General features: G+C 37.8%; 3 protein-coding genes and 1 long non-coding RNA gene across 6 annotated transcripts in view; 2 read left to right on the plus strand and 2 right to left on the minus strand.

Moving 5' to 3' along the window:
* LOC146481537 (mortality factor 4-like protein 1) overlaps positions 1-22972 on the minus strand; it is a 210183-nt gene that overhangs the window by 101856 nt on the left and 85355 nt on the right. The gene's annotated exons all lie outside the window — the stretch shown is intronic.
* The window catches only part of LOC146481543 (uncharacterized), a 164584-nt gene that overhangs the window by 57765 nt on the left and 83847 nt on the right, over positions 1-22972 (minus strand). For all 3 annotated transcript variants that reach the window (XM_085108370.1, XM_085108368.1, XM_085108369.1), the window contains one exon: positions 5104-5273. The gene's annotated coding sequence lies outside the window, so the exon portion shown is untranslated. The remainder of the gene's footprint in view (positions 1-5103; positions 5274-22972) is intronic.
* LOC146481547 (diencephalon/mesencephalon homeobox protein 1-like) lies at positions 652-7873 on the plus strand. Its single transcript, XM_085108386.1, has 3 exons — positions 652-1274; positions 5116-5294; positions 6062-7873. The coding sequence occupies exons 1-3, from the start codon at positions 1142-1144 to the stop codon at positions 6404-6406; spliced, it is 657 nt and encodes a 218-aa protein (XP_084964512.1). The 5' UTR covers positions 652-1141; the 3' UTR covers positions 6407-7873.
* Positions 15824-17172, plus strand: LOC146481548 (uncharacterized). Its single transcript, XR_014864456.1, has 3 exons — positions 15824-15850; positions 16001-16047; positions 17033-17172. It is a non-coding gene; the product is annotated as an uncharacterized LOC146481548 (long non-coding RNA).

The following is a 22972-nucleotide window of genomic DNA, read 5'->3' on the forward strand; positions in this document are numbered from 1 at the left end:
AACTAGTGACCGTACCACGCAAAAGCACTGTTTAAGTCATTCACTTCTTTTTAAGTATTCTAACTATGTTGTAAGAAAATAAGATTCGAGGGAAACCGTCAATAAATATTATTGTAATATAACCTTAACATAGGCAATACCGACGTGCCCATTGTTACAAGGGCAATTAAAAGACGTATTTCGTTCATAGGTGGTTACAGCGAAGATCAAATGAACACTGTTTGTAATCTGTTACTTGGAGCTTATAACGGATGAACCGGTCAGTGTAAAATTGTAACTGAAACCCTGGATTATTTCTTCATTTATCAACTGATGCGCGATAAACATCGGCGAGTAATGAAGAAAATTCCAAGACTATCTCACACTCGCCGCCTCTGTCGGTACGCATTTGAAAACGAAAACAATTTACTCCTGTAAACAGGAGGGAAAAAACTGACTAAAATTGACTAAATAGCTGCTGATAGATAGCGGGTGGGAGACACCTAGACCAATAAATCATAACTTCACAGGGTATCGCAAATGGGGATTTTCTTGAATTAATACCTTAATCCCGTGTCACGAAAAAAAGTTAACAGCCTTCACATTTGCCTCTCTTGACAAACACCAGCTGATCTTTTATGTTTTAATTGAAACCTCGGCTCTTGCGATATCGAAGTTGAAACATCTTGTGCACAACGTAACTTTACCACGAGATAAGTCCTCCTCGACGTATTGTAAACGTTAAGGTGTCTAATTGCTAATTTGGTTAATAGCATTAGCACATCACTCTTAAAATAAGTATAGGTGAAAGAACTCGGAAACGATTTGATTCATTGCAGTTTCTGGAGAATATACCCAGAGGAGGAGTCACCATGATTCCAATTCTTTAGGGCACAAGCGGTGACTGATTGCATGGTTTAAAAGCACAGAGCGTCAGATGTTGGCATCTCAGTGTGACAGGGTCTTGGGGCATTTATCAATGTCACGTCTGCAGCTTAATTGCATTTACAGGACAGCTTGAAAGAAAACACGGTTATATTTGAAAACCGCACATGTAGTCGTCTCATATTTAGACACCGCAGTCGTGCAAAAATGCCCAACTGATGATTGAAAGAAGTAAATTTCATTAAAAGGGCTCAGCAGTTATAGAAGGACGCCATTGATGGATACGAATCCATTTTCAATTGAAAGCATTCTGAAAAAGAATACTCCTTCGCCCTCGCTCGAAGACAACACAGAGGAAACGCAACCATCGACATCAACTGAAGCACTGAGTCTGGCGGTGAAACTAGCTGGTAAGTCTGTCAGTTATGTTAAACAAGGAATATCTCCAATAAACCACTCAGATTAAGTGTGTAACAGTGCAATAGTTTCTTGGCAGTGTGAAATGACCACGTCTTAAACCATTTCAAAGTGTTTAAACATGTTTAATAGAAAAAGGCACTGCTGTTCAGAGAAAATCTAACATCACAATCTAACGAATAAGCTACAACTTAGCATCTCTGCTGGGGAAGCAGCATGGCTTTGTCAAAGATCGATAATCTAAGTCTAAACAGATTTTGTTTTTCTATAACAAAGTACTTTATTTCAATTCGAGTGTCTAAATTGTTTTAAAATCAGTGGAACAGTTTCCCCGATGAACTTTCGATAGTTCTGGGCCCTAGAAAGATAACTGAGAGATTTAATTATTTAATTTGTTCGTAATCTTTGTCAAAACCATTTTAACCGTAACTTAGATCCTCCACTGATTTGGGATGGACTGAATAACTACAATGAAGCTCACGGTTTTCGCGTTAATCCTGTTATCTTCCTGTCCCTTGGGGAAAAAGAAACGGACATTGCAAATTATTATAAACTTCCAACGAGCTAAAATATGAAGTTGCGATGTCAATTGCAAAAGACAGATGTGGTATAACTCTTAGGCTCACTTTGTAATTGTAAGTAAAGACGTTTATATGGACTACACCTGGAGATGTTATAAACTGCATGAATGCAATGGCTATGACTGCATTTTAAAAAGGTATCTGTAGTTGATTATTGTTTGGATTAAAAACGATGAAACCTTATCGATCAATTCAACCAAGTGGTACTTCTTGATTAAATGCGGAGAGTTTATGTAAACAAGTTAACAAGGAGAGGATGGGTTAATGTACAATTCAGAAGATAAACTATCTAAAACAGTTTAGTACATTATATGTCTCTTTCTGTTGGAGCCTCTCAAACTTAAAAACAGCAAATCCTAAATAAACTGAGGATAGGGGTTTTCTAAGGAATGTCTTTAGAGATTGTAGCTCGAATGTCTATCATCTGGTGTATGGATACAACCCCAAGGGAAATTCCATTCTAAGTACTCTAGGCTGTATAGTATTGAAGGCATTAAAAAACGTAGCCTGAACGCCATGCACTTGGTAAAAAGTGACTAAAAAGATAGTAGTAAGCAGACGTTGGCTCCTTTTTAATTTAACGCATAACACATGCCGCACGCTTATGTTTATCTGGCAGCTTATCAGAATTAGATACATTTCCCTGAACAATCTGGCGCCAGCAAAGTCTGGAAAATGATGATAAAGAAGGAAACGATTTCAAGAGCTTTAACTTATCTCTACTGCCAGTCCCTCTAAGTAACTCCAGAGGGCAAACGTTCACAGTTTTCCAACTCACGTTCTCAACTCAACGTGGTAATCAGGCACCATAATAAGGACCCCTTACCAACTTCTGTAAACTTAGAAGGCAGCAAAAGTAATTAAATTTATGTGGGCATAAAGGACGGTACGTGCCTCCTAATAGAAAGGTATTTTTTTCACAGTTTATGACTATGCGGAAAAAGCAGGTCTTAGGAAGGGATATTGAAACCCAAAATAAAATTTGGGGTAACCACGCATTTTTTAAGAGATACTAAAGCAACACTAATTCTGAAAAGCCATAAAATTCCAAATAATGTATGGATTTTTTTCCAAATCGAGACTCAATTATCTCTGACAAATGCGTGATTGCCCCTAATTTTCAATAACCTTTGCTAAGATCTTCTTTTCCCGCACAGTTATAAACCGCGCAAAATTCCTTTGAGTTGTTAGGCACCGTCAGTGAGAAATTCTCGCCGAGCCAATCCAAGATGCGCTGAACGTATGCGCAGCAGTAAAAGGGACATCAGTCCTTGAATCTCTAAAGACTAGTGTAATTCATTGACTGAGAAGGTACAGGAAAGTTCCAACAGCGTTTAGTTTAAAATCATTGAACTTTAAACTTTCAAACACAAAAGCTATTGTGGTCTCTGTGCGTTAAACGGTTACAGTACAGGAAACTGGGATTATATCAACGGCTGTTAATATTTATTCAAGCTTACTCTTTTAAATCTAGTTTCAAACTTTAGGTAATCCTCCTGGTAATGTTCAGATACAGACGTTTAAGGGACAATTATTCACGATGCAAACCTATCATCGACAGCGACGAAAATCAAAGATAAAGTCAGTTCCCCGTCATAAGGACTCTCGAGGTGTTTTAGAAAATCAATAAAAATATTACCTTGACGAACTAAAGCGACTGAATCACGAAACAAATTTTTATTTCAAAATGAGAGCGAGAGGTTGTAACATCCTCAGATAATTGCTCAGTACTGCTCTCTCGACTATTAACTAGGTTGATTAGTGAAATTACTCTACAAGAATTACATTATGTCAAGAACAGTCACTGTGGAAGACATTGTTCAATCCAGTAAAACAGGTGGAGGCCGCCGCCTTTTCTGTGCGCCCTGCTTTTGAGGATTCGCCGCAGGCGAGGTTATTTTGTACGTACAAGGGAAGCTCTTGGGACTGAACAAGACCGTACAAATAGTTTGATGTATTCGTGGCGATGATATCGAATGAATATTGTTGGAGACCAATTTTGATCTTGGTGCTGTTTCGTGGAATCTGCATCAGCTGATAAAACTGCATTTTTTTATATCCAAGTTTCCTAAGCATGTCACGCAAAAGCCACGCCTTTCTTTGAAGAACACTTCAGAAAGACTAAAACTAGTACTGTGTTCACACTTGCACCAAATAGTTTACTCTGGTTTTGCTATAATTTGTGTTCATACTGAGGAGTCCTGGACGCTAAAACAGGTTCGCAACGAGGTTCTTTGACTATGATCGTGTGCTCTAGTGTAAACCATATGAGATCGGTTGAGTGTGGACTTTGATGCATGCAACCAGTCGGTGAAATGATCAATGGTGCGTCGAGGAAAGAATGAGTCAACTTTTTATGCTTTCAAGGGTGCCCTTCCTTTCTATCAATAATGGTAATGATAATAACAATAATAGTAATGATACTCATGATGATGATGATAACACTAATAATGACAATGATAGTCTCTCAACAACTGGGCAGCAAAGATATTTCCTTGACTTAAATACAGCTTAAATTAGTTGCACTGGTTCTAAATGATTAGATGGCTACAACAACAAAATCAACAACAACAGTTAAACTACTACTACTTTATATAAGTGTCACTGTTTTTAACTCTACAGTACCAATTTGGGCCGATACTGTAATTGATTAAAGGAAACACTACAAGCTCAAAGCAATTCTGTAAAAATCCCAACTGACAGGAGGGCTCACCAGATGACTATTTACATTTAGCATAGCGGAGGATTTGAACAAGGGACTACCTCGCGGTCTTGAACCCGAGAACTGCAAATCTACTACTGCAAATCTGTATAACACCTATATATGTTTCGGATTAACTTGTGATGGAAGTGAGGTATACGAAAGTAATTTATATGATTTGATTTGATTAACTTGTGCAGTCATTATGGCATTAACTCAATAAAGGAAATTATATGTCCTTTTTTTCCATGTCATGAAACGAGAAACCATGTTCAATTTTTTTCCAGAGAAAACCATACAAGGTTCTGATTTCAATATAAAGATTGAAAAACTGCGCAGCGTAGTTAATTAATGAGAATTTAAAGATTATAAAATCGACGCTGTTAATTTAACGAACTTTTCTTACGGTACAGTTTCGTACCCTGAAGAAGGCAGCATTGCCGAAACGTCGGTTTTGATTGCGTCGAGTTTTAATTAGCGATTGTTGTTTTATCCTCTTGTGATTAGCTAAACCTTTAAGGCACCTTTACTAATACATACCTACATTTTCAGATGTTATCCTGGAAGCTCGGCAAGAGAAAAATCGCCGTCCCCCAAGGCGCACGCGCACAGCCTTCACGCACCAACAGCTAGGAATACTGGAAAAATCCTTCAGCAAAACGCATTACCCGGATGTGGAGCTTAGAGAGCAGATTGCTGCAAAGACCAACCTACAAGAAGGCAGAATTCAGGTGAGTAAAAAAAAAAGAAAACAAAAAAAAATTGGGCACTTTCGTCTTATTGAAAGAGTGCGCACGAAGCGACCGTCGCTTTTTGCGCACTCTTTCAATAAGACGAAAGTTTTGCAAAACAAAAACAAACGAACACACGAATGAATGATCAAAAGAATTTAGAAACGTAAACGGATTTTTATCAAGTATTTCCATACACCACTGATCCAGAGCATAGCGGTTTGCGATTTTTACGCACAAACTAGCAGTGCATCAATGGCATCAAGGCCGTACCTTCCCGACAAAATGACGCTTATTTTTGGTTTTTCGACAGGAAAAGCGTTTATTCTAGTGTTGCTTATAAACACCCTTCAGAAAACCACAAGAAGTCGGTTTCTAAATTACAATTACAATGAGAATTTATAGAGCGCCAAAATCCAAAAGTTTACAAAAGTAAGAAAAATTCATTGCAAAGATAAGGGCGCTAAAAATATATACAAAAAATCGTTCAAACATGTGAAGATTAACTAGATATTAACTAAATGTTCGTTTATAAAGAAACGTTTTTAACTTATTTAAAAATATCAACTGAAGTACAGTTCCTTAATTAATTCAATTGGTAATGTCAGTTCCATAATTTAGGAGCAAATACAGAGAACGCTCTGTCTCCATAACTCTTAAAATTAGAAACCAGAGTAACTAATAGTTTTGAAGACGAAGAAGAAGAACTAAGGTTGATCTAAGATACAAAACCCACAATTTAGTTCAGTTTTGCTCTTGCTTTTCAGGTTTGGTTTAAAAACCGACGAGCCAAATATCGCAAGGAGGTAAGAACATTACTTCTGCCAGATAACTATGAAAGTGACGACGAACACATTGCTACCCTTTGCCCAGTGACCCCGACGCAAGGCCCCGCACCATCTTATTTTCATTGTAACTCGGTTCCCCGTTACTACAATTATAACGAGCCTATGGACCCATTAAGACCTTTTGGATGTCCTTCAAATATGTGCACCCATGCGCAGTTGACAGCACATACACAGTTACTACATGCGCATGGACCTCAAGGCTGGAAGCCAGTCAGTAAGCCGATGATGGATCATGTACATTTGGGAGAAATGTGGCGTGGATGATACGAATTGACTTGAAGAAAATTGAGCAGTGTATCCTACTATTTTGGAAGACTTTAATGAGGCTCATTTGAAGTAGTCGAGTACTAACAGGCAATGTCAAAGTAATTTGCTTGTTCATTTGAGGAAGATTTGAAGAGATGAAATTTTTGTAAAAGGGCAGCATTTCTGCTCACGTAATGAGTATATTAGCTTTGTAAATTGCGTGTAAATATGAATTGTCAAGTAGTATCACCAAGGTCCAAGCATAACCCCTGTGCCCTTGTATATCAAGTGGTCTCCATCCACATGCAGGAGGTCCACAATAGTTGAGACAAAAAAATCAAATAAATAAAAAAAAAAAAAATTATGCGGTTTAAACCGACGAGTCATATCATAAATCGATATATTATGATCATCCGGGTGAGTGTAGGACGGTCCCACGACTGTTTGAGGTCACATTGAAAGACGGTTGGACAACATGAGCGGAAGTCATCATCAAAGTAAATTGTGGATCGTATAAAATTATCAGCTTACGGTGTTAGTTTCCTGTGGGTTTGATGTGCATTTGCATCCAAGTCACAGTGCTAGACACAACAGCACCGTAGTCATGTTCTGAGCTGATTTGTGACCAAATGGACCTGACTTAACAAACACTCACAAGGAGAGCAGCTTTAACGAGAAAGTTTCACCTTACTTGCCACTGAAAACGATTTCTTCCGCTGTAAAAGAAACAAAAAAAGATTATCTTTCTTCCGGAATTTTTTTGTGCAAAATTGTGTTAAATCTGTCATGTAACAAAAGTTTGGCTATCTGCCGTGAGAGATGCCTCTAAGGTCTTCTAAGTTGAATACAAAATTGAAGTAAATGTTATCTAAGATCACTGATATGTTGGGATAAATATTGGCCGGTGGAATACCTTAATTATTCTATAATCAGATGATTTCCTACCATTGTGTTTCGCATGTCGCACAGCATTAGCTAAAACGCACGAGCTCACATCAAAGTCCAAGCCTAACGTTTCTTTGTGTAGAACTGTTCGCTGTAAAATATTTTCCAAAGAGTACAAATTTTCATGCGTGGGCACTCCTGAGAATGAATGGATATAAACTAGTAATAATCATGGATTGGTAAAGTGCGTTCGAGCTCATGGCATCCAGACCGAAGCGAGTCAACCCGCGGGACTTCACTTAGCCAGCGGGATTCATAGCTCTCGCATGAAGTCGAGGCGGGTGGTCAACCAATCCAAGATGGCGCCTAAACCCTGCAATCCAGAAAAAAGCGACATGAATAGTATGCGTTCTCCTAACGTCGAACGCAATTTATTTACTAAATAAAATGATCAGATGTTTCAGTTCTAAGTCCCCTGGGGATGTAGTACGGTCTCCATTTTCGAGAAAAGCGACTGAAAGCTTGTTATGCTGGAGCTAAGGACAAGCAGAGACCCTGACAATTTGTTAACAAAGTGTTCCGGAGGCTTCAAGAACAGTCAAGAACGTTGTAAAGGCTTGTGGAAAGTTCCAGAATAATCCGTGCGTGACATAAAGGTCTAAAATAGACCGTTTCCGGGTTGCTTTGAACCTCATTATGAAAGCGAGGCTAAGTGCAAACTTCCTGTCATGAAAATTAATTTTCACTCATATGCAAACAAAACTAATTTTCATATGAAAAGTTTTGCACGTAGCCTCGCTTTCAAAGCAACTCGGAAATGACCTATTAGCTGTTGTCGTCAAAAAGCTCGGAACGTTCTAGAATTACGTAATTTCCCAAAAATAGCTGTGTGGAACACTATAAGTACAGACAACGAAACACTGAGATTTGCTGTCGTTATATTGTTCGCTTTTATTGTCACCGTTAAAGTATAGTACAAAGTTAGAGCTTAATAGTACGTGAATCGAAAACATCGTTGTAATCAGAGGATCGTGGTAATAAAGCATGGAAAGTCTAAAACGATCGTACGGTTTATCTCGAAACCACTAAGTTAAAAAAACACTAAAATTAATGCCAACATGCACGTCGTTACGCTTTTAATTCCTTTTTTTTCCGTGCTGTAAAAGGCCATCTTTAGTACGTGATGCTATGACATGCCTAATACCCAATAATAGAAAAGCTTCTTAATTCAAATAAAGACGCTGTCAATAAGAATGTATATATACTGCATTTAGACTGAAAGTCAAGGGGCGAGCAACAAACACTATTTAAATACTCTAAATCCGGGCAGGAATGATTTTGAAAACAAACCCAACTGAAAGAGGGCCTCCGATTATCAGTAGAGGCCTGTTGGTAATTAATTAAAACTTTGTCGCTTGTTATTTCATCGATCTTTCATACCATGATATATGCATTTGTAAATACCTAATAGATGAATTTTGTAGTCAGGAAAATAGAAATATGCGTAGGATTGTTTTAAGGAATAAATGTTTTTCTTATTGAAATTTTCTTTGTTTGTTACCTTGAAATAATAAATATTTCAGCTTCCTCGGCACTGATGCACGCCTCACACTTGAGACACAAACGAGCAATTCAGTTTACACTTATATTGCTGGACAGTTGACGAGGAGAGTTCAGTGTATGATAGCAGAACTGAACCTTCTGAGTGCTCTCGCCAAGTATAGCTGCCACTGCAAGACTAGAGTCGCGATTGTTTGGTAAGTTCACGGACATCTTTCGTCAGCTATACCTGGAAGCAGCAATGCCTCGAGCTCTACCTCTTGTCTGGTAAGCGTCTTTTAAAGCATTTTTTTAAAATTAAATATTCCACATTTAAGACCCTAGTGTGCGAAAAGATCTTACTTCAGTTTCGTCGACTAGCAAGGTCCAAAATCGGAAAATAGTGAGCACAAATTCTTTATTGAAACTAACTTCAAGCCAAACACCATTACGTATACGTGAAAGGAAAGCTCGTTAACGTTTATCTGAGTGGCCGAAAATGATTACTGATAAAGAAATCGTGGCAGTGATTATCCGGGTGATTAAATACCGATACAGAACTGGGCGACAAGTTTAAAAGCTGGATTGCTAGATGTTTTAAACCATATTACCCCAAAGTAAAACATAATTGAAGAGATTTCAAATGAATGGATGGTCACACATGATGATTTTACAAAGTTTCGAAAGTTAAAACCACCTTGTTGAGCCTAATTAAAAGCACCACCATAATTTATTGCTCAAATGTCTTTATTTGAATCGTGCTCAGATCTGAAGATTACGTCAATTTGCTTTTAAAAATAGCTAGAATCACATTAACGGATACGATACTACGAAGTTGAGTTTTAAATAACATATTCTTAGTCAGGTACTCAGTTTGAACATCAGAGATAAAAACGAAATCGGTTAAGACGTTTCAGATGATGGCTTCATTCTTCGCCTTAAAAACGGAATTAACAGGTGGTTTTGTTTCTACATTTCAAAGCCGTTTTCACTCACTCTTATCTGTAAGGGTCGTAAGATAAGTTAAGAAAATCAGCATTTTAATATTCTTTTGTTGGTATTCAAATTAACACTTCTTACCTCGTTGTTAAGCTTACAGATCAAAGGAATATTTTACCTTGAACGAGGCAAGAAGGGCTACTTTGCAATTACCTGATGCAGACAAAAGAATATTAAAATGGAAGCCATTTTGGAATAACTTTTATGCGGACCCACCGAAAGAAATAGAAGAACTAGTAACACAAGTAAGCTATAGTAAGTTGCTGTTCAAAGTAAACGAGTAGTTTCGTACTTGCCAACAACTACTGAGATGGCCAGTGAAATATAAGGTTTTGCCTGTAACATTTCGAGAACATCATACTCACTCGTCGTTAGTTTCAAAAATGGCGTATCAGTTCAAAGCTAGGTAAACAAGATACATGAGATTACATCTTTTTATTTGCCCTTGTTGATATGAAGACTATGCCTCAAGGTCGGTTCAAATGAAGAGCAAGTGGTTCTCAGTGATTTTACCATTTCGTGACTGCAGCTGTAACCAGACTACACGGAGAACAATATGTTCCACATAAACTCTAACAATGATTTTGATGAACTAGCCTTTCTCTTGACTTACGGATGGTGATTGCCGTCTTACATACCAAAGATACGAGGAAGTTTAAATGGGCACAGCATGAATAAACTAATTTAATCCAAAAGGCATGTTTTTTTTTTCAGGCTATTTTTGTTTCCATTGCGATAGATGCTTTTTTAAGGTTGTTGTTTTTGGTTTTATACCCTAAATCCCGGGGTCTAATCTATATCCCTTCGCCTTAAAATACAGTAGATATTTGGTAAATCATTGTTTTAGTAAAAGACATTGTGGCGCAATTGAACGATTATTTCATATTTGGCAAGGTTAAATGGTTAGTCAAAGTTAAATGTTCCGGCTGTGATTTGTTCATCTACCTGAAGAACAGCTAATCCAGTTTCAACTGGGACAATCTCAATAAGTTCTTTAAAAGACATAACAAGGATATCATTTAAATATCTGATGAGAAGAGACAATAGATATCCTCGCTTGTCTTGAAATTTTGCTCGTCCCGGGCCCGATAAGTGATTTTGGTGATATATGTTTCTTAACAGAAGTTAATTTTTGTTTTACAATAACTGTCCAAATTCCCGCGCGCTGATTGGCTCGTAGCTATTGTCTATAAGAGTAAAGACAATAAAAATGACGTCAGATGTAACGCGCGCGCTTTCTCAACGAAAAAAATAGCCAATTCTGCTCGTACTTTTTCCATGTTATTGTAAAAAACAAATCGAAGGCAGTTTTCTATAGTCTATACTCTTATAGACCATAAAATGACGCCATAAAATGTCCAAAACTTGGCAGTGAAACCACTCGCCTGCGGCTCGTGGTTCCACTTGAGTTTTGAACATTTTTTGACGTCATTTTATGGTCTATAAGAGTATAGACCATAGAAAACTGTCGTCGATTTGTTAATTAGCTTTGAATACTAAATTTTAAAATCTTACAAATTTATGAAAACATTGGCCAAGTACCATTTCTGCAATCATTGTGTAATCGACGAAAAACATTTAAAAATAGACTTATCGGGCCCGGTAAGTTACCGGGACTTTCGAGAAACGGGCCCCTGGTGAGTGCTTAAGGTTGTAACCAAATGATCAGACAATAAAGCTTACATAAATAGGAGAAGATGTAACTAAGCTGTAGCTAAGCTGTTTTACTTTGTTTGCTACTAGAGTGGAACTCAAATGTTGATCACCGATGGCAGTCGAACTGATCTCCTATCGCCGAAAAAAAAAATGGTACTACATGTATGGTCAGAATAACAACAGGCGACAATGTCTGTCTGTCTTCCGTCCCTGACATTTCATTCCTACTGGCGCCAACTAGCCTGCATAGGAAACGCTAAATAAGCCACGTAGTTAGGTTACTATGTTTGGTTCATGCCGCTATCTTGAATGAAAACAAGAAAAAAAAAAAAAACAAAAAAAAAACGTATATAGAGAAACGTATATAGAGAGAGTAAGGGTTAGTGAAAAAATAAAACCAGATCCCCCTTAATCTTTTGCGAAACGGAGACGGGAGTAAAATCGAAAACGAGCACACTTAAGCAGTAGCCAACCAAAAAAACATCATGTCAACATCGCTGACAAGTTTATGGTCCACAATCTACATTTCTCACAGTCTCTAAGCCACTCAGTCCACCTTGTAATTCATGTTTGTCTCGGAAAAGAAAGCATGTAAATTATAAAAGCTTATAAATTTACATAGAACCTTAACAGACACTCTAATTTATGGGATTAAATTTTTTTTTAATGTATGAATTTTCATATATTCACTTTTGTTAAAGGTTTTTGTCGCCCCAAATAGCCTCTGTTTGCATTTTACGCCTTATGTTTTGGCAATAGTACTGATCGTCCTTTAACCCTTTCACATATGATGTCAAATTGATGTCCATGAATGTGGTCCCGACCTTCTGTGCAAGAAATCCTAAAATTGACCAAAAATACGCACGGTATGGTAAGCCTTTTTGGCTAAAAAAAAAAAAACGGGATTATTTTGGATGTAAATTAATGATGCGTCAGAAATGCAAAACAAACCCGGGCTACGTAGCCTATGAGATTAGACGTGTATTTTAAAATTGACTGATTCCTTTCCTTCTGGCCGACCAATCAAGCAACCAAGCTAAGAAACCGCTTAGTGTTGCCAACGTTAATTACTTTTTATACCAATCAGCCAGCGCTTTCATTGAAGGATTTTGTCGATGGCTACGCGGTTACTCATAATATGTTTTCAGAAAATTTGGAAAAATGTTTTGCTGTCTTTTTGTTTCGTCTGAAGAGATCATCCACGCAAGTGAAGTTAGAGATGTTGTTTTTCAAAGCCATTTTAGCCGTGAGCAAGCAGAGCGCGACACCCCGCTAGAAAGAAAGGCGAAAATCGTGCCAAGTTTTTCAGAGCATGCACAAGTTGTTGCTTCGATACAGTTTCAAGCCCTGGCTGAATCGCGTGGCCTCAACAACAACAACAACAACAACAACTTTTGTCTATAAATAAAAAAAAGTTATTTAGATACGCCCTTGTTTACTCCTGTAAACCAAACACTTTTACTGTTCGCTCGATGGACGTACGGGCTAGCCATTCCGCTTGTAGTGTGAGTCATTTTAAAAGACGTTTAGTGGCCCGAACCTTGCACTTCGTTCAGACTTTCGCAGTAGCAATACTTTGAATCAGTCACCTGAAAAATGTTTCAGTACAAATTTAGAATAAGACGTAATTAATTTTTACTTGAACATAAGCTATCAGAAGCTCTCGAACATTTGATTTCCTAGAAAGTCTGCAACTAAGTGAGATTTTTCGACGGCAAAATTGGTATTCGCTTAGACGAAACACTGCAAAGCAACGATCTGTTCTCAAAGAATGCTTTTTTCGCTTTGAACTCTCTGTATTCCACCTCTTAGACCGTCGAGTAGTAGGGCTTCGTCTTTCGATTTATAATTCTGAAAACGTGTTTAACAGACCAGAGTCTCGTGAAACGTATATTCAAACACAGTACTCTGCAAGGACAATGGGGTGATGGCATTTTCTAGCTTTGATCATCCTTCTAGTCAGCTATTTAAAACTCTAGACTGAGATAGTTAAATTTCCTGATCTTGTTACCTCAGAATCTGTCATTGCCATTTTTATGTATAAATTTCATAATCAATTGTTACCGTCTGTCTTTCAGTCCTTCTTCACTAAGTTAGATACTGTTCACAGTTACAATAGGTACCAGGTATGCTGCAAAATAGTCTTATTATCTTCCCAAAGCAAGAACAAATAATGGAAAATTTAATATTCGATTTCGAGGCCCTAAGATATGGAATGATATTGACTATGACATAAAGAACTTGTCTATTTCATCATTCAAAGATAAATTGAAACAAAACTTTCTCCAGAGCTACTAGCCCACTCTTCCACTGAGATAATACCACTGTTTATTTGCAATTTCCTACCATCTTATGTATATTTTAGTTTGATATATTCACATATTTATAAACTTTTACTTTTTTTTCTCTTTAATGTAATAGTTTACTGGTGTGATATTTGACTTCCTTTTTCCTTCATTATATTACTTATGTCTGCTTGGGTGGTGTATATGTGTGTGTGTGTGTGTGCGTCCGACCACAACCAGCATAAATAATTTGTTTACTGGTAACCTGGCATTTTTAACCCAATGGTTATTTCAGGTTTCCAGTAAGCTTGGTTTTCTTTCCAAGCTGTTTTTGTTTTAATGTAAATACTTGTAAAACAAAGGGTAAATAAAGTGTTGTTGTTGTTGATTATGACACAGCTGACTTGGGCACTATTTTGCTTTGGTGCACCGGGCTCAGTTTTCACCTTTGGCCGGTTTATCAACAAAATTAATGTGCTTTATAAAACCGGTTTGATACTGATAGCAAACCGGAGTGACCAGCTCAGAAGTTAGGCCCAAAATGCATTTGTCTTCGTTTTACAGTGCAACTTTTTTATTCATCAAGAGGTACAGACTGAGAGCCAAAGTGTTGACTACACACTCGCAACACACGCGCATTTTCAATTGCGTATCCGTAAGTAAGGAAAAATCTAATTGGTTCTCCGGGTCATTTTGAGACTCCCCAGCTATGAATCAGACTAATAGGCTTCTGAATGCTTCTGGCCTGAACCTTTCACCTTACTACATTTATTCCATAGCTTTCGGGATTTCATCCACAGGTTGTAATCCTAATGAAAATTTCAAGGGCAAGTGCTTCTCGGTAGCTTTCATTTGCTATTGCCCACAGCCTTAAAATTTAGCAAAATGGGGCAAGTTGGCTCTTGGGGAGAAAGTGTTACTTGACTCCCATTTTACCATACGTCTGATAAGTTATAGATCACAGATGACATCAAGATGTGCAAAGAAAAAAATTGTCGCTGCGAGCCATAGATGAGAATGTCACTGATGCTCATACCAGATTTTGATACTGGGACATGCGTCAAAATGGAATCTAATTTTTTTATATACAATAACAACGACATTTCATAATGCAGCGTGACCTTACTACGGAATGTTTTTGCAGCCTTTGTTGTGTATTGTTAGTATTAATCAGTTTTCACAAAAAAAGACAGGTCGTTTTGTTACCATATATATAGCAGTAGGGTGAACAGACAAGGTGGCCAAGGTTAACTATTATGGTCCTGTTTCAAGTTGGAAAGTTACCTAATCCAGAACTGATAAATACCTCAGTAAAGCAGTTTCCAAAACACGCTAGCCAACAGATTTTGTGGAGGCGTGATGGGGTGCATGGAATTGACGAATTCTTGGGTCTGTAACTTCACTTGCTTTTGAGACATCAGTCTTAACTTAATACAAGCAATAATGTTTGATTCCAGAATGATTTTGGAGTAAATGTTTCTATGGTTACTAGTCACGTGACTCTATATCGGCCAATACAAAATTCCAAACAACTTTAAATGGTGATATTTTGCACACAAATGTAGTGAAACGAAAATTGAAAAACCTGTCCGATTTGAATTCCCAAATTTCATTTTTGTGACGTCACAAAATGAAGGGTGAAGAATTTGAAACAATTATTTAGGAGAAAACTAATATTGAAAGTTTCAGCATGTCTTGCATATTTTAAATGACTCAAATTTCTGCAAGGCTGATCGGACTGCACGACAGCGACATGATAATAGAGACCAAACCGAGAATCAACAGAATGCGGCAACCGGGACAGCTGTTTCGAGCTAGTTGGCTTTCGTCAGCACGGTTTAGCACAGCAAAAAGTAGAAGAACCAACGCGAGAAAATCGTTTGGACAAATTCATGGCTGTTTTTTATCACTTTTTTCCCCAGCGTGAAAAAAAAAAAAAATAATAAAATAAAAGAATGAATAAATAAACAACCAAATAAATAAATAAATATTAACCTTGCCTGCATGCAACGTCAAGGTTAAGGTACAGCTTTCATTTTAATGATCACACGCAATGACCCTCGGCTGTTCGCGCGAAGTTCATGACTGACTTTTACTGGTGAGTAAAATTGCACGTCAAAGATAAAGAAATTGGATGTCCTGCGAAATCAGGAAAAAAGCATCTCTTAACACAAGAAAACAACAATAATGCTAGATAATCTCAGGCACCTTTTTGAACAATATTCTAATGCTTGTTTTCTTGCTTCAGTATGGAAAAAAAAGTTGAGGTTTCAAGGCAAGTTTGCTTGCACAAAGGTAAAGGTACCTTCCAGTGAACTATCCCCGGGGCTGGGACTCTCATATGCAAGGGGGCGGGGATGCTCGTCGTCTCGCTCATTTGTGTAAATTTCGGATTTTGGTCTCACTTACGGTTTTCAGGAAAAACGCCATTTTATTTAGCCGCGAAGTCTCGTTTAGAGTTACACGCGAAGAAACATGTATTTTTTATTTGTCTGTGTTTCAAAATGGTTTCTTTTAGAGGTCAAAAAAAGCTTGGGCCATACCCAGATTGGTCTCCTTTAGGGGTTTAATTAGTAGAGCATCCTCGCCTGTTTCATATGAGAGTTTCCCCCTCCCCCCGCCTCCAGGAAACCATTATGCGTGCAATGTATATATCTGAAAGTAGCTGCTGGTGTCATGAATGCATCCGTAGATAAGACTGGTAAATTGTGGCCGGGTTTAAAGCTTTCCTGTCACGATCACATTAAAATCTTTGCCGCTTCCTCTGTGTATTACCGTGACACCCAACTAAACGTCTGGGGCAGTTTCGATGTTTATGCCAAATGTATGCATAAATAATGTGCGTTTTTCGCCAAAATCTGTTGTCATGCCTTGAGAACATAGACTTGTGCTTTGGAAACTGAATCATTTGTAACACCATTGCCAAACCATTTATAATCCAAAACCGCTCTGATAGAAGTTTGTGCTCTCTACAGAGAAGAACTTTTGATTTCCCTTCTTGCCAATCAATGTTGCTTTTACGCTGATCACGGATTTATGATCAGGGTAGGAACAATTTTGAAAGAAAATTTTCACCAACGAATCAAATGATTAACTGGGAAGTTAAAAGCTCCCACAACACCAGCAGTAAAAAAAGACAGTGATTTCTGTTATGTAAAATGGCCGTTATGTATTGAAACCACGTCTTGAACCGTTCACTACTGCACAACGCAGCGCGGAGTTACCCTTACGAATGCGTCCCTTGCGTTGTTTAATAGGAACGACCTCCGTTAAATTTTAGTTCTACCTTTCTGCATACAGTGGATGTTTGGAACTGACTGGGCTTTATAGTGATCCTCCTCTACGGATACCCTCTCAGCCAGCTATAGCTGTTCACCTTAGAGAGGCGACCGCCTAAAGAAAGTTCGGCCATGGTCATGAAAAGTAAGTGGCGGTGACCTTCTAGGTCGTTCATGAAACGGTTGTCTCTCACACTATATAGTGAGCAAAATCCGAAGGGAAAATTCCTAGACTGGTTTTGAAAGATGTCGTAAGACCGTTAAGACGAACAAGAAAGCTTTGCTCAATAGCTTTCATTTAAAGGACCGTAATTTATTAGTTCGAACATCATCCACTGACTCAAAATTGGGACCCTCAGCTCCAAACAAACATATGTGCAGGAAAGTAAGGTTCAATACGTTTACACCTTAGGATTGCATGTCAAGCATCAGAAGTTACACTTCTTCATAATAATACATGGATTCCACTGCTTTTAAGGTTTCGATTCTTAGGCTGAAAGCCTAATGCAGAATTCAAGAGAAAAGTATTGCTTTCATTGGGTTTTGTTCACAGACTCAGAATGTAAAAAAAAAAAAAAAAAAAAAAAAAAACAAATGAGGTAACGTTTGACCCTTCATGTGAATGTGTTAATTGACTACATGTTGGATTGAATGGCCAATCAACGTGTAAAATGTTTGCGGTCTTTTGGTCTCTTGATGGTTATACTTTACTTTAATAAATTCCACTGGCAAACATTCTTTAATGTCGACTTTACAAAACGTTCAGACAGTGATACACAACTGAGAGCAATACTCATTAAAATTGGTCCGACGTCAGCGGATCCATAGGCTCACAAAATAATAACAGTAAACCGCAAAGCCAGGTTCGGCCTTTAGGAGGCAGAAGTCGGGAGGCTGAGAATAAGGTAATGTCGCCAAACTTTAATCAAATTAATCAAATTAGATTGATGGTTAACTGATAATCTGATAATTGGACATTCAAGCAAATCTTTCCTCGCTAAAATCCGATTCAATTGACTGAGCATCTATTATTGATGTTGGCTTGCCTGACGCAGGGGAAATAGGTGACTACATCAGCTCCCAATACTGAAGGATATTAAAGGTGCTTGCTAACGGTACAGCACATTCAGTCGCCTGCACGAGACTATAAATACAGCATTTAATTGACTCAGAGTAGCATTTATGAAGATGATAACTGAACAGAGTCGGTCACTTGAAATTCCCACTGTATTTCTACAACAACAACCTTATTCATAAACATACTTCAAATTAATTGAAAACAATTTGAGTGTGGGCAGGTAAATTTTGAGGTATTCGAGGCGGGCTCAAAGAAGAAGGGGATATTGCAATAAAATAACGAAAACGGTAACTCTAGAAATTCATTTCACAACGCAGCATCATGTTTCTGGTTGCGTGATGTCGTGAATGTGCAATGTATAATCGATAAGGTTAAATAACGAATCTTAGTCCAACCTAGACAAGCTATTTAAGGGTTAAGCTGAAATTAAAATATCCCCAATCCGTTATAAATAAATAAGTTGCATTAAAAAGAGGAAAACACCCCCGCTTTAATGCTTACAAAGGCATCCGTTGCCATTCACCGGATTTCACAGAGTTCAATTCCCCAGACTGCGAAATTAACAACATAAATCATTTTAAGAATTAGCTTTTTTGCCTGTATGAACAATATGAGAAGTAACCAAAGCAATTTAAAACCTGGAGGGGGAGACAGTGAGTCGTTACAAATAACTCCTAGAAGGTTACAGACTTTCTTGTTTCGTGGGCGTGGTTAAATATTATTTTCACCTCTAAAAGGTAGCAAGTCTTACAACTCGTTATCTTATCTGTTATGCCTTTTGAGCGAATAGCCGTAAAAGGTACAGACCACGGTAAAGCTTTAATTCAGGTCACCTTTTTTTCAACATTGCGATTGGCCAGACCAAACCACAAATTTAAACCTCTAAAGCAGCGACGAGTACCCCCTTTACATCAGTATGGACGTTTCCTCACGGGGGATTAAAAACAACATCCTTGGGGAGACAATGAATAGAAATGACTTACTTACAATTGGTCCTGGGAAAAGGGAGCAGCTGTCTGGCTGTCTTACTTACCCTAATTTTACGGCGTTAAAATTCCTCACTAATCTTTTATAATCTATAAGGTTCAAACGTTGTATTGGTCTTAAAAACAACTATTCGGCTATGTATGTAAACATTTAAAAATTGTTTAGTGGATTAGTGTGGCCTAAGTTAGCACGATCATTTACGCTCGTCACGCAGAATTTGAAATCATATTCTTGCGTTTAGTTCTAAACTGAACATCGATCTTCATCACCCAACCTCATGAAAATTGAGTTCTTTCTCAACAAGGGAACTCACAACTGCACAGCAAAACAGCAAAAACCTTCACTACCTTTGGCAATACTTCCCAGAAGCCTCTCAACATGGTTAATCCTTGATTAATCCGTCCAATTTGATTAAGGTAAGCTCTGCCCGGAATGCTAGACATCTTTCGCGCTAAACCTTTCGGCTTTCAAAGCGTTTAGAATCTATTTTGTTCTTAAACGAGAGGAAATTGAAAGTTTATGTCACTAAGGTTTGATTTCGTAAATCATTAGCTTACACAGTAACGTCATTTATGACGCCCAAAATACCTAAGCAATAACTAAGAATAATAATAAAAATGATTAAATAAATAAATAAATAAATAAATAAATAAATAAATAAATAAATAAATAAAAAAATTGAAAATACAAGAAAAAGAAGAATTAATAAAGAGCTGTCAAATATTTTAAAATGGTTGAGATTCAATACATTTAAACCTCAAACGACTCAAAAGTAATACTCAATTCATTTTAACTGCAACATTAAAATGTGTCCGCTTTTATTACCAGAGCCGACAACGTAATGTCAGGAGGAAGAAATTTTAATGGCGACACCAGCAGGAAAATGCTCCCAATCTTGCCTGTATGATTATAGAAATCACTAGAACTTCATAATACTAAGCATAGTAACTCTCGTGGGAAATCGAAATAGGGAGTGCTACGGTATGAAATGGCGCCCAAAACAAAAGCGTTCCTTACATGTTGCGAAAGGCTCCGGACAACGGCGGTGTTCCAGCTAGCGATTGTAAAGTGTGTAGTAACAGTTGCCGTCATTTCATTTCAGTACAGTTGTTCAATGAATTTTTTTGATCACTCACTACTCGACGAAAGCAATATCTAAGAATCACTTTTTAATAACTTCACATCAAACGTTCTTAAAACTGTCGTATTTAGAGAATCGAGTCTCGAATACCTCGATAGCGCCGACTATTTTCGGGATGGGAAGAGGACCGGATACTCCTTTTGCAAAACTCGTTTTATCGAAAATTTCTATAAGAACACAACTAAAACAACTAACAATTGAACAAAACTGGATTCCGTAAAAATATTTTCAGATACTCTTTAAGTGGGATGGTCACTTCACATTCACGTGATGGCTCTAATGCCAAGGGCAGCTGATTTAGTAAAAACATATCTGAGTTGTTTCAGCTGAGTAACCTTGCAACAAGCGAAGGTAATGAACTTGTGTTTTGTTTGTTTCCAAACTACTGGTCCACCAAGCAAGTACAATCAGACATTCATTTAGCATGTAATCATGAGCCTTTTTATTTCAGTACAGTTTACCATTAATTTATTAGTATTCAAAACGGCAGACCACAACTAATGAACAGATTTTACCCCTGCAACTCTTTCCCACCATTCAAACCAAAACTCAACAAACTCTAAACCTCAACTCAGAGAAGCAGGCAAATGGCCGCTATTTTAGGAGCCGTAATGGTTAACTGACATCTTTAATGTATTTGATAGCAAAAAGTACAGCCTCCCTTTCCTCTTACTGCCAGAGGAGGCTTCCATCTTTGATACCTAACTTTAATACAAGCAGTGACGCTTTCCAAGGCGTATTACTTTAGTAAGAGCTGTTCAGCAAAATTGCGCATCTCAAGGATCCCGGTAAAGTGTGAAGCAAAGACGCCAATATTTCATTTCTTCCAAGTGAAAGGCATGGGACAGATTTATGTTTGATTCCAAGCGTTTACGAAACAAGAACTATCGTTGGTTCTTAACTGCTAAACTACCTATTTACTGAGCACTTGTATCGTCGTTGAAATCACCAGTTTACGTGTGTATATAGCATACAACTATGCAAGCTGGTTACCAAAGTTATGAGTGTCAGTTTTCTTCATTTTATTAGGATACAGTTTAAATTCCGGGTGTCTAGTTCTTGAACTCTATTAGTTATTTAAGTGCTATTTTATGCCGTATTCCTTTTAAGCAAATTCAGAAAGGAAGTGTTGTTGGTTATTTGTCCATTAGTCTGCTAACAAAAGACAGTCAGTTTTTAATATCAAACTACTCCTCGTGTGTCATGATCTTTTTAAATTACGAAGGCTATACGAGCGATTAAAAGAAAAGTCTGTAAGGTAATGTCATACCGTAGACTTGCGAACAGTTCAAGTAGGCGAACATGACCAGGAGACTGATCCATCAGCCAGATGGCTCATGCACAAAGAAAGCGTATTACCCAGGGGGCGCATGTGAGCAGTGCTGATCATTCTACAGCAACTTCAATTTGTGTGTGCTTCATCATCGGCCATATGGGCTGAAATTACGATTTGTCAGAGATCGGGGCGATGTCAGATGACGTCATCGAATAGGGAAGTTAAGCAATCACGACGGCAACGCCAACAAAGATGTGATTTAGAACTGTATATACGTTTGCTCGTTTCCTATCTATTTGCCGATTACTCCAACTATTCGTCTTGAACAATGTGAACGAATAATCCAGGAAAAAAGAAAAACACCCGCGTCCTTTCCGCCCGTTCTCCTCAAACATTTTACGTTGTTGTTTTGAACAGAACGCCAAAATAATCTACTAAAATAATTTTTTATCGCACATGCAGAGCCACTAATTTGTTTTTACGTTTTCGTTCCCGTCGCCGACGCGTTGGCTTATTATGACGGACAAGAAGAATGATCTTGAAGATAAACAAATCTTGTTTTCCGGACGGCAAGAAGAAGCTGGAGTCCTCTGTAACAAGAACTCTAGAATGTTTTCTTATAATTAAGATTTTAAGCCCCCTGGTAGAGTGAAAAAGGCTCTATCTGTGATACACCGAAACCTACTCAAGTCTGCTTACGAAGATATATGAACCCAGGGATTTAGACGATTTGCCGGCCTGCTTATATTGCTTGTAAGGAGAATTTGATACGATCCTGTTCCTTTATTTTTAGTATTCTCACTGCAAGTGTGAGTTTGCTTTGTTATTTTAGGAGAAATAAGATGCAGATGAAGGTAGGAGCTAAAAAAAGATTATACTTAAGAAAAATAAACTAAAGCGTGTTTTACATAAGTTAGAAGTTTGAGAAAGAAAAGGACACTGGAATCATGAACTTTTTTGGAAGAGTATTACTGTGTCCACATCACTTCGTGTTGGCATCAGCTTTGGAAAGATTTCCACAACTCAGTGGACATAAGGGAAACAATATATATAGTGTATATGACATACGCGTTTTTATTATCTTGTTTTCCAGTTTATGTTTACAGTGCGCGCAGGGAATATCAAAAACTTTTTCCATGCTCCTTATAGCTGACGAAATAAAAATAAAGAAAAAGGGTGATACGTTTAGCTAAAGCTTAGCTATGATTTTCTCTATTAGTGTATGTGACAAGCAACTGAAGAAGCTAAATTTAATCTAAAGATTTACCAGCTCTTTCCTCAGCTTGCGGTATAGGTCTGATCTAATCAACGAACAGCACCTTGTATATCTTGTATGGCTCGTCTCAAGGTGTCGGGACATCGTTAAGCGTAAAATCCACTCAAAAGAATTATTGCAATCGGATTTTCATGTGAACTGAGACCCCAACATGACGTTTTATGCAAAGGTTTTCCATCGCCGC

Source organism: Pavona decussata, unplaced genomic scaffold, assembly GCF_977016875.1.
Source record: "Pavona decussata unplaced genomic scaffold, jaPavDecu1.1 SCAFFOLD_49, whole genome shotgun sequence".
NCBI lineage: Eukaryota > Metazoa > Cnidaria > Anthozoa > Scleractinia > Agariciidae > Pavona > Pavona decussata.

Coding starts and splice junctions, on each gene's coding strand:
- LOC146481547 (XM_085108386.1), top strand. CDS start 1,142: ATGGATACGAATCCATTTTCAATTGAAAGCATTCTGAAAAAGAATACT. Junction 1,275..5,115: donor TCTGGCGGTGAAACTAGCTG/GTAAGTCTGTCA, acceptor CTACATTTTCAG/ATGTTATCCTGGAAGCTCGG. Junction 5,295..6,061: donor TACAAGAAGGCAGAATTCAG/GTGAGTAAAAAA, acceptor CTTGCTTTTCAG/GTTTGGTTTAAAAACCGACG.